Source organism: Parasteatoda tepidariorum, chromosome 2 (assembly GCF_982258835.1).
Source record: "Parasteatoda tepidariorum strain Cologne lab strain chromosome 2, Ptep-v5.0, whole genome shotgun sequence".
Taxonomy (NCBI): Eukaryota; Metazoa; Arthropoda; class Arachnida; order Araneae; family Theridiidae; genus Parasteatoda; species Parasteatoda tepidariorum.
The window spans coordinates 112,215,008-112,227,481 of record NC_141756.1 but is presented as its reverse complement, the minus strand read 5'-3'; the positions used below and the strand labels follow the sequence as shown (position 1 = coordinate 112,227,481).

Genomic DNA, 12,474 nt, shown 5'->3' with positions numbered 1-12,474 from the left:
CCACATTGTGGGCTCCCAAATTAGTCTAAAATTATTTCCTAAGAAATGGTTGTACAGTTTGCTATAATACAACACCCAACCGAGTTTGAAAATTCTAGGTTTATATTAAGGGGAGATATAATATCATATATGAGCAACAATTTTTCCATTTTAACGCTATTTTACGCACTAAGAAATATACACATACATTCTAAGCCCTATTCTAGATCTATAATTATTTCTTTTTGGTATGTTATAATTTAACACTTGACCTTGTTTGAAAATTGCAAAATAATCATAAGGGGAGATATAGAACCATTTATACATACAGTATTTAAGCAACATTGTAATTAACGCACTCAGAAAAGGAAAAAATAATACTTATAAATATAGAGTTATATTTTAAAAATAATACTATTAAGTATACGTTTCAATTCATTAAAACAAATACACAAACTTTTTGTTTGCTAAATAAGGTTTTTCAATATTGATCACGTCCGGATATTGATCCCTGGTCCTTCGGAACCAGCAGTTTGTGACTTGACTGTCTGACTTGTTGCGTATGTGGTATGTTTTAACATAACACTTGAACGAGTGTAAAAGCTATGGGTTAATAGAAATTTATTAAGGGCCATACACACTAACCCTACAATAATAGAAGAGACACTTTCCGTTTTTGGCTTTTTTTTTAATTTCTCAAGAAATACTTAAAAGATTATTTAATAACTTTAGAGATGTTTAGTTCATGCGATTTGTCATACTTAGCAATAAGATTTAAAGTTTTCAATGGGACCCTGAACCATTAAAGGTTTGAAATTCCAACACATGCTATTTTAAATTTATGAACTTATAATTACAAAAAACACTTAAAGGTATATCAATTTTAACTCAGTTTTAAAATTCACTCAACATCATTAAATTTAAAACTGAAGGTTAAACTAAGGCTTTCGTATTCCTGTCATAAGGGGGAGAAATACGAAAATTATTTTGTCTTATAGAACTGTCAAAATATTCATGGGTGAAAGAAGGACAATGCCGAATTTCTATTAAAATCATTCTGACAATTATAAACAAAAACTTTAAAATGCAATAAATAAATAAAAAGTACGCTACATTAGAAACATGCATAAGTAAAACATTCTGTTAATTTCATGAATTTATCTATGAATCAAACCACATTTAAACTTTCCGAAAGCTTATTTCATGCATAATGCGTCGTCAATAAACTACTATAAAAATATCTTTATAGTAAGGTTATTTTTCCTCCTGATTTTATAATGGTAATTGCATTCTCCCTAATAACCTGTATTGTTACGTAATTTATCCTCAATGATAGATGGATCATGGGTTAGAGTCCTCTTGCCCTGAGGCTAACTTTGGGAAATTTTCCTCTGCATGTAACGCAAAGGCGGGTTAGTTCCATCAAAAAGTCCTCCATGAAACCAAATTTCTCTCAATACTAGATCCAAGAGTTTCCTTGTCTTTTAGATTGAGTTCTTAATTACAAGGCTACAGAGTTGAAGATTGGTATAGTTCGTTCACCAGAAGTTGAGACTTGGCTCCACCTCCTGGGACGCAGAGTTCATTTCAGCGCGGGAGTTAGGAGAGAAACATCTCCGTTGTTGAAATTGAGACAACCCTTAATTTGCGCCAAACACGAAAAGTGAATTCTTTTTCAGTCACTTACTTTGCTTTATCATCTACTATTATACATTTTGTTACACTAGCTAATTAAATATAGTTTAAATTTAAAAACTGCTGTACTCCCAGCGAAATGACTCATAAAGGACAAAGTATTCACTCAAAAGAAAGAAATATCATAAAAAATGGTGCAAAATATCATCAAATTTATGAAATATTTATTGTTAAAAAAATGCACATAAAGTTTGCGAAATAAATATTTTTGCTAAACGATCGCCAAATAGCAACATTGTTCAGGTTTGCTCACAACCTTCTCCCCAAAATAGCGAAATAGTATCGTCACATACCACGTGATGAAGGCGGAGCCAAGTGCCAACTCCTGGTGAACGAGCTATAGCTGTAAACTCAAATTTGGGTCGGCTGTGCACCGACAGCTATAAAGTAAAATAACCAGCAATGAGCCGTGACGGCTCAGGGAATAAAACGTTTGCCTTTGTCGTATTGTTAGGTTAACAAACTAAATTCCGTTATTTCTTCTTTCTTTCTTTTTATTCAGTGAAAAAATTCAGTGAATGTCATTCTTTTTATTCAGTGAAAGCTCTTTTTACACCTAGTTTCCAAATTTAAAAAGCTTTTGTATTTAAAAATTAGACTATTAAAGTTACTTAAAGTTTAATTTTAAATATTTGAGTAAAATTTTGTGACTAGGTTCAATAGAACAAAATTTAAAGAATTAAATTAACTGTTCAAATGGTTCCCTTAGTTTGCTTCAGAATTTTCCAAATGCTGAGGTGGAGGGTAGAAATCTTTTTAAGACCATTATTAAATATCAATCTTAATTTTCCGATGTTACAGGTAATTTATAAGATCACATTTTTGAAATATGACTGAATATTTTGTATTTGGATTTTATATTTTAGTATAAAGTACCGATTTTTTTAGTAACTATTGTGTTGGAGTGATTTGTTACTCCTCTGAATACATTAAATTGACAGAATTAAGTTTTGGTCGTGTGTTGGCAACAGATATTTTATTTTCAGATAACGTAAGTGACGTAATCCGTGCATATAATTATGGAATCTGTATATAAGGCATGTATTGTTGTAAGCATGTGTTCTTGTCTTGCCTCTTCACTATGTCACGTCACTGTGTTGCTGTTTTCAGTGATGTACAGGGCCGGATTTACGTATAAGCTAAATAAGCTGTAGCTTGGGGCCCCGAGATGACAAGGGCCCCCAGATCCTACTTTCCCCCTCTTTTTTTAAAGTTTTATTCGGAGCTGGGGCCCTCAGAAGCCCAAAATGCATTTTTTTTCTTTTTTACATTATCGGACATTGTAAAGATAAATAAATGACTGAATAAAACAAAAAGCTTCGTTGTCACTAGTAGGGAACATATCATCTTTCAAGCAATTTGAGTATTAATAAATTAGTTATAAATAAAAAAAATTTTAGTTTAAAAGTAAAAAAGTTTTCTTTGCCCCATCATTCGATCATCAGACTATTTAATATCTGTTTCTAAAGATCAGAATTCCCTTTTATTTTACTTTAAAATTGTACAAATGATATATTTAATGCTTTCATGTGATATGCAGCAGTTTTAAATAGCACTTTAAAATATCTAAAAAAGGACAGAAATTGATAGTTCAAAAAAAATTTAACTAATACTTTTGAATAAGAATTTAAACAACTACACACGTTTGCTTTACTATCTCATTCTATATAGCATTATTTAGAGTAGACAGTTGCGTGTGGGTGTGATGATGACGTAATAAAAGAGGCATAACTCCTCGAAAATGTAGTAAAAGAGGTATACAAATTAACTGCCGCAAACAAATTAATATTAAGTTAGAACGAAACAACAATGATATCGAAATATGCTGAATCACTAATGAGACCGGGATGAAAGACATCGAAACCTATTTGATTGTAATAGTATAACTAGAAGGTGTTTCTAAAATTCTGAAATCTATCAGGCTTTAATTTTTTTTTCTGTCACAAACTTTATCAGTAATTAAAAATAATAAATTCGTTAGATTTCAATATTGGTTGTTTTTTCGTTGGTTAAATGTTAAAAATTAACAGATATTTGTCTTTTAAAACATTTCATTCTATAATAAGATAATTATTCTACAATTGAAATTATCTAAAACTAATTGCTAATTGATATAAAGCTTTAGTGTGTTCCATTGATATATTGAATGCTCGTTTTGGCTGGATGAACGGGACTGTTGCTCTTTGACATCCTAGCCACTATACACCATCAAGAGCAGAGCTGATACTTTTAACTCGTATGACATTTATTCTCTCTGATACTTAATAGACCCTTTAATAAATGCTTAAAAATATAAGCCAAAAATTTACATAAATAATGACATTTTTTTTCTTGCTCAAAAATTTAACAAATGTACTTAAAATAATTAAAAAGAAAGCAAAAATAATAAAGAAATATTTTCAATATAAACATCAATTAAAATATCAGCTTACGAAATGGTCTTTTTATTTTTACAAACAGTATTAATATAACGACCCTCACCTGCTCCAGGGACTGCTGGATTGGGTTCAAAATGACAAGGCTACGGAGTTGAATATTAGTAGTCGTAAACTCGAAATTGGGTCGACAGTTCAACGACGGTTATAAAATAACATAATAAATTTGGCTGGGACAGCCTGGTTGATAGGGCGTTGGACTCGTGTTCGTGAGAATGGGAGTTTGAATCCAGCCGGCAGAAGAATACCTATGTATAAAATGGTGACTGGTGCATGTTAAATCTGTCGGGGTTACAAAGTCCCTCAAGTTCTCACAACAAATAAATACCTCTGGGTACTAATCCAGCAGTTCCCATGTCCTCTGGATTGGATTCAACATTACAAGGCTACGGAGTTGAATATTAGCAGTCGTAAACTCGAAATTGGGTCGGCTGTGCAATGACTGTTATAAAATAAACTAATAAATTTGGCCGGGATAGCCTGGTTGATAGGGCGTTGGACTCGTGTTCGTGAGAATGGGAGTTTGAATCCAGCCGGCAAGGGAATACCCATGTATAAAATGGTGACTGATGCATGTTAAATCTGTTGAGGTCACAAAGTCCTTCTAGTTCTCATAACAAATAAATATCTCTGGGTACTAATCTAACAGTTCTTCTGGATTGGGTTCAAAATTACAACGCAACGGAGTTGAATATTAGTAGTCGTAAACTCGAAATTGGATCGGTTGTTCAACGGCGGTTATAAAAAAGAAAATAAAACTAATAATGAAAATGTATTTTCTTGTTTTCTTTCTAACTCTTTACATATTTTCTACGCACTTTCAAAATTTCATGTTTCTGAGTCTTATAGATTTTGCAACGTAAAAAAAAAAAAAAAAAAAAAATTGAGAAAAAAATTTGCGAAAAAATCATTAAAAATTGCAAATAAAATGTATTTAAAATGAATCTAAAAAAAAAAACTCTGTTTAATATATAGTGGCCCAGCACGCCAAATTTTTACTCTGTGCTTAAAATGTGTTTCGTTTGTAACTTTTTTCTCTCGTTCAAAAAATATGTGCAATAAAAGAAAAGTTCTACATAATAGTCTCGTCACAATTAATATATTTAACAATAAAGTAATATTATCAAATTTTTTAATAATATAATGTTAATACTCAACAATAAAAAATAATGACAGTTTACTTTAGGTGTATAGAAATGAAATTGAACTTATAAGGGCCCCATCATTTTCAGTAGCTTAGGGCCCCACCAAGCTTAAATCCGGCCCTGGTGATGTACCAAATTTTTGTTAACCTGTATTTATATTTGATATCTTCAGTTGCACGCTGTATCGAGATGGTACTGTATGAAATAAAGAAATGTTTAAATCTTCAAGTTTCTTTTTGTGAGTTAACACTTTCACTCACTACTGTGCTACTCCGCTAACGCATCAACAGTTGGTTATGGGCCCTCGAACCCGCAAACCTTTGGTCTGGAACATGGAATAAATAGACTAATAACGAGTGAAAAGTGAAAATAAGTCTCCAATTTTCAATATGGCTGAGTCTACTGATGGAACAGTTTTTGCCTTTCCAAAGCTCGGAGATTTTAATTATGGAAGCTGGAAAATTGATACGAAAGTTTTACTTATGGAAAAAGGATGTTGGGACTTTATTACTGGAAAAGAAATACCACTTGATGATACAGCAGCTGAGAGAGACAAACTGGCCTATTTTCTACGAAAACAAAGAAACTGCACGACAATCTACATGGGAATCGAGCGAAAATACCAATCCCTGATTGCTGATACTGAAGACGGTAAGACAGCTTGGAAAACGCTGAAAGTAAACTTTGAACCTACGCGGAGAGCTCGTCTGGCTGGTTTAGTCGATGATTTCTTTAACACAAGATTTTCACCCGACGAAGAAACGATCGGAATATACAGTAAAAGAATGGAGAAGAATAAACAAATTGAGGATGCTGTTTTTAAAATGCCTTCAATATTAGTGTGTTTTCAGCTGATAAGATATCTGCCTTCTTAATATGATAACTTAGTACAGATTCTTTACAGAGTAAAAGATGAAGAATTTACGATCGATTCAATTACTACGCAACTAATTACGGAATCTGGAAGGATTGAACTAGAACAAAAGGACGAGAATAAAATTAAGATTGTAAATGATGCTTATTCAACTAAAGTTCGAATGTGTGATTATAAAAGACAAGCAGAGAATAAGAAAAACTTCAGTGGAAGCGGTCTGGACCCTAACAAGAAATTCAAAGTAACAAATCCCCGTCGTTCTGTAGTATGAAAGTTCTGTGAAAAATTGGGTCACACTGAGGATAAATGCTACAAGAAAGTGAATACGTCGAAAGAAAGCGTTTGTATGTGAAAAAGACTATACGGTCCTGAATGGAAAATTTGAATCTATGTGTGTGGAATCATCTAATTCTAATCAATTCATAGGAGAATTTCTAGTAGATACTGCAGCAACATTTCACATCTGTAAAGAAAGAGAATGGTTTTCTTGGTATAAAAAGATTGCACCGACTGAAGTTCTGGTTGATGACACAAATAGCTCAACAATTGCCATTGGTGTCGGAGACATTGACTTTACTATTTTGGACATTAAAGGTAAGGTGGAAATTACTTTAAAAAATGTTCTATATGTGCCCAACATGAGGCGTAATTTGATTAGTGGAGCAAAAATTGATATTGCTGGTAACTATGTTGAATGGGGCCGCAATAAAATGGTAATTTTTGATAAATTTGATAATTATATGTTCACTGTAAACAGAAAAGATAAATTATATGTTTTGAATGGATATCCAACAAAATTTAAAGGTAAACTTAACGAAAGTATTGATAGAAAGAATATAGCTTTAATTTCAACTATAAATTTAGATATTGCACATAGACGATTCTGTCATGTGAATATGCCATTAATTCAAAGTATGAGTAAAAATAATGTAGTAAAAGGCATTGAAAACTTAAGTAAAAGTAAAAACGAAAGTTGTACTAGTTGTAAAATTGCCAAATCTACTAGGGTATCTCTAAAACGAAATCGTATTTATCATAAAACTACTAAAACATGTTTAGAAAGAGTGCATTGTGATTTATGGGGACCTTCGCCAGTAAACTCTATAGGTGGTAACAAATATTTCTTATCTTGTATTGATAATTTTTCTCATAAAGTTGATGTATATGTTATAAAAAGTAAAACTGAAGTTTTCGAATGCTTTAAGAAATATTTAGCTAAATGTGAAAGGGAAACTAATCTTAAGTTAAAATGTGTCAGAACTGATAACGGGCTAGAGTTTTGCCATAAAGAATTTGAAAAGTTCTTAAGCAATCTCGGAATTAGAATCGAAAGGACTAATGTATATACTCCAGAAATGAACGGGATAGTAGAAAAGTTTAATAGAAGTGCAATGGATGCGGTAAGAGCAATGTTACATGATAGTGGGTTACAACCCAAATTTTGGGGGAAGCTTTGTTAGCTTTCGTGCATACCAAAAACAGATGCGAGCATAAACTAACTAATCATTTAAGTCCAATTGAAATATGGTCAGGTGTTAAACCTTCAGTAAGACACTTTAAAATTTTTGGATCACTAGCTTATGTACATATTCCCAAAATTAATAGAAATAAACTTCAATCTAGAGCTAAACTTGGAATTGTTGTAGGATATGCTGTACGAACCAAAGGGTACAGAATTTTTATTCCCAATGATAGGAAAGTAATTGAAACAATTCATGTTAGTATTGATGAAAGCAAAAAGGGTGTAGAAACTTTATTTGGGAAAAATAAATCATTTAAATATGTTAAATTCAACCTAAATTTGAGAAACGAGCTAGATAACTTTGATAATGAATCTAGTAATGATAAAACAGCGTTAGATAAATTAAGTCCTATTGATATCGAAAAGTGGGAAAGGAAAGAATGTCCAAGAACTAAAAGAATAGATGTATTTTATTATCCTCCTTCAAGTAAACTAAGACTTAGATCTTTAAATGATGTTAAAAAGTATTGTGAGAAAAACAAACTCTCTTTTGAACCTGAGAAATTTTCATTTAAAGCAAAAAGCAAACATCCTAATAACGTAACTAGTAGTTCAAGTAGTGAGGAAGATTTACATTTAAATGAAGATTTCGAATATGAGTGTCATTATTCAGAATTTCCCAAAACTTTTGAGGATACACAGTATTATATATATACCTTTTAATAAGTTATCGTAAAACATCTATCAATGGAGTGATAATTACATGCACACAGCTAGCATAAAATTTTACAAACTTAAATTAGTTTGCAATAAAATTGTTTCATTGATAATAAAATTTCATCAAATACCATCTACTTTACACCTACATTACATATGTAATGTACAAACCGAGAGTTTTTTTTTTGTACCACAAATGCTAATGAGAGCACATGGGTAAATGCATTCAAGTTTTAAAAAATTCAACACATAAAAAAATAAGCAATTAAAACACTTATTCTTTCCTTAAAGCAAGATTATTTTTTAAAAAATATTCACTACTTGAAAGTAACATTTAACTAAATCTACTTTAGAGTTGCTTATTTTTATAGAGAATTTCAGAACACTTTCTTTACTTCAAAATAGGAAAGTTATGTGATACTATTCTTAAGAGCATTACTAGTCCTATTACTTTAATTTAAGAAAAAACTACAGAAAATTCTTATCAATACTAGGAATCCAACTTGTAGTCATGCTTTTACATAGTTAAAGGGTCAATATTTCTGTAATAATTGAGATAATTTTAATTGGAGTATTTTGAATATTGAGTTTGATGGCAATCTTACAGTGGCATACTTTCTGCAAATAAACTAAAATACAAAGCAAAATTTATTATTGATGTTATACTGCTAAAGTGTTTGAATTAAGAAAATAAACTCACTGATTAAATTAAATTAGCGATTAGAGCTTATGAAAATAACAGAAATATTGTAATAAATAATAATAATAAAAAAAAGAAGAAAAAAGTGCGGCATTTTTTTTTTTTAAGTCAAGAAAACAAAGCGTTTAAAAAATAATCAGTAAAATAAATATTTTTTTACAGACTTCAAAATCTTTCCGTAACTTTTTAAAATAGGAACTAAACAATTGTAGCAGATCTATATAACAAAATTGTATGAATCACATTTCTCCATAAACCACACTTATAAACAATGAAAATAACACTTAAGTTATTTCTGGAGCTGAGCAAGAACCATTAACGGTTCTCAGATTGTAAGGAAAAAAATATTTACTAAAAGGTTACAAGTTTCTAAACCAAACCAAAATTGATAATTTTTTTGTCATTAATCTGAATGCTCTTGATAATTTCAGTTTTTTCTGCAATTAAGAATATTATTATACTTAATTAAATCTAAAAATTATTTTATAAATACTTAAATATTGATCTATTGCAGATATACATTGCAAGGTTTAATAAGTTAAACTTAATGGAATGTTAAATGATTTATATAATGCAAAGCCTCAAGTTTCTAGGGTTTGCATTAAGATCTTTTATTGTATGGTGTGATTAAATGACAGAAAACCTGCAGTCGACATTTTTTTTATTTCAGCTTTCGTTACTTTCAGTTTATATATATATATATATATATATATATATATATATATATATATATATATATATATATATATATATATATATATATATATATATATATATATATATATATAATACACAGTAAAACCTGTTGAGTCAACCACTTTTGCATGTTGGTCATCTATCACCGTCAATTTTCAGACGGTCAAAAAACAAATAAATTGCCATTTTATAAATAGGTCACTTGCCGAAGTGGAACATCAAATTGTTGTACCAAAGTGGTCAACTTGCATAGGCCTCCCCCGTAGTTTTAAAAAAAAAAAAAACTTTCAAACAGGAATTGCCAATTATTTTGGAATATCTTCTGAACACTTTTAATGCTATTATTAGTTTGGATGTGAAATATAGATTTTCTTTAGATGGAAAATAAAATTGTTTGGAACTTTCCTTGCTTGAGACAATGTGAAAACACCCCAGTCAAAAATTGGATGATACTATCTAATAAATGCTGCACTGATAATCCACAAGAACGGAAATCATCTCCAAAATGGGGAAAACAGTGAGGGATGACATAGATCTACTTCTCCACCGCTCAATTCTGTACCCTTTAAAAAGAAAACACTTCATATAAAAAATATGTTTAAATAATAAATTTGCAAGTTAAGGATTAAGTAATACATGTTTGAATTTAAACAATATATTTATATGTTAAGTAGGTGCTTAAGAGAGTTCTCATACCTGCCAACATAGGAGAAATAAAGTAACAAAGATTTTACTAACCGACCCAATTTTGGGTTAATGACTAGCGATGTTCAACTTTGTAGCCTTACTATTTTGTACCTAATCCAGTAGACAAGGGAACCTGTGGATCAAGTAGTGGGAGAAATTTGCCTTTAAGGAGGGCTTTTTGATGCGATTAACCCGCATTTGAGTTAGATGGAGGTGAGACCACGAGAACCTCTCATCAGGGAAGGGGAATTTAATCCCTGATCCGTTTACCACTGAGGATATTTCACGTCAGAACTGTGGTTTGTGCCAGCCAGATGCGGAATGTGTATCGACCAGTCATTGCTCGGATTGAAAGCTGGGTTTACCTCATTAGAAGGTGAACGCTCTATCCCTTGAGCCATCACGGCTCAAGTTAAACAATTAACACTCAACATACTGCAGTACTGGCATTAGCACCCTCTGTTGATGAATAAGAGAAGTATTGTTACCATCAATAAATATTCTATTAAACATTTCTTTTTTAAATTCTTCAATAAATACAGGGAAATTTGAGAATATGCAGGTAAACAGTAGATAGTCGTAAAATACAGGAGTCTTCGTTACAAAACAGGAGACTTGGCAGGTATGAGTTCTTTTAAAAAGGGTTATACTTTGTATTATCTATAATAATAAAAGGAAGAGTTTACCTGTCTGTCTGTTTATCTCTCTCATAACTAAAGAATGATTGAATGCATCATCCTGAAATTTGGAAAGTGGCCACAAGGGCAAATTTAGCCCCCTCGCTCCAAATTGTCAAATACTTTGTTCATTAGACTACAACAATACTAGGAGAAATTCTAAAGCATTTTTTAATGATTTTATGAAATATTTTTGAAACAAAATGCAGTTTACTTACACACAGCAAATTAATAGTCTTAATCATGTAATGATTAGTAACTTTTACATAGTCTAAATCACATAATTCGAACTAATAAATCACATAATTCATATTTCATAATAAAGTGATTAGATGTGACTGCTATTCCGATAATTGTTTTATAAGTTTATAGTTAAATATAATCTGACGTCTTAAAATGCAATAACAAAAATTATTCTAGATTATTTTTAAAAATAGAAAGGTATTTTTGCATAAATAGAGAACATTTAAAGCACATAACATAGTGCATATAACATCCTCATGTTTGACAATAACTTAGTATTTAAACTATTAAATAATATTTTATATAAAAGCGTTAAGGCTTTTTAAATTAAGTAAAATTAAGGATTGAAATAGAAAAAAGTTTAAGCATCAGAAAGAAAAAAAATTTAGAAAAGTTTATTGCATCAAAATATATAGCTTATTTCAAGAGTCGAAATTCAACTCTTCTTTCAATTGAAGAACTTAGTGTAAGAACAGTTCTAAGCTACACATTCAATGAAATTGAGATTTTTCAGGGAAAGAACTTATTTAAGTCTTACCTAACTGTATAACATTAATTTAATTTATAATTAGTGATCTTTAAATTTTGAAAATCTCAGAGGAAGAAGGCACTAATTGGCATCTAAGAGTTTTTACAGAATTGAAGAAATTCCAAGTGTATTTGGCAACTAACAGAGAACCATTAAAAGTTAATTTTATTGTAACAAATTAATATGCCAAGAGAATAAAGGCTGAGAACTGAATAGTTAAAACTTATGTTAGGAATTTACAAAAATTTTGTCAATTGGAAGCTGCAGGACAGGAAATAAAGGTAAGGCATAAACTTTACTTCCTAATGTCAATGTAAAGACTTAACATTACTTTCTACTCTAACTCAATAAAATGTCACTTAGAATTTTATTTTGTAATATAGTGTACACCGTCCAACTCCCATTTTTCAAGAAGTCAAGTGTACAACTAGATTTTGTTTTTTATTTACTGGATTTACAACTTTTAATATATATTTTTAAGTTTTAATTATTAATCCCATTACTAGCTACAAATAAGTCTATTTATCCACAACTATGTTTGTTAGGGATAATTAAATCGAACTTATAATCATTTCTCAAATTTTTTTAAAATACTTGCGAGGCAAGATAGACAATTCCCTCACATGTATGCGCAT

The 12,474-nt window shown here is 30.5% G+C and overlaps 1 protein-coding gene across 4 annotated transcripts in view; it reads right to left on the bottom strand.

The window, feature by feature from the left end:
• Positions 1 to 9,763: 9,763 nt before the first annotated feature.
• The window catches only part of LOC147816052 (uncharacterized), a 45,051-nt gene continuing 42,340 nt past the window's right edge, over positions 9,764 to 12,474 (bottom strand). For all 4 annotated transcript variants that reach the window (XM_087158048.1, XM_087158050.1, XM_087158051.1 and 1 more), the window contains one exon: positions 9,764 to 10,266. In XM_087158048.1, coding sequence (XP_087014174.1) covers positions 10,160 to 10,266 — 107 coding nt within the window. In that variant the 3' untranslated portion in view covers positions 9,764 to 10,159. The remainder of the gene's footprint in view (positions 10,267 to 12,474) is intronic.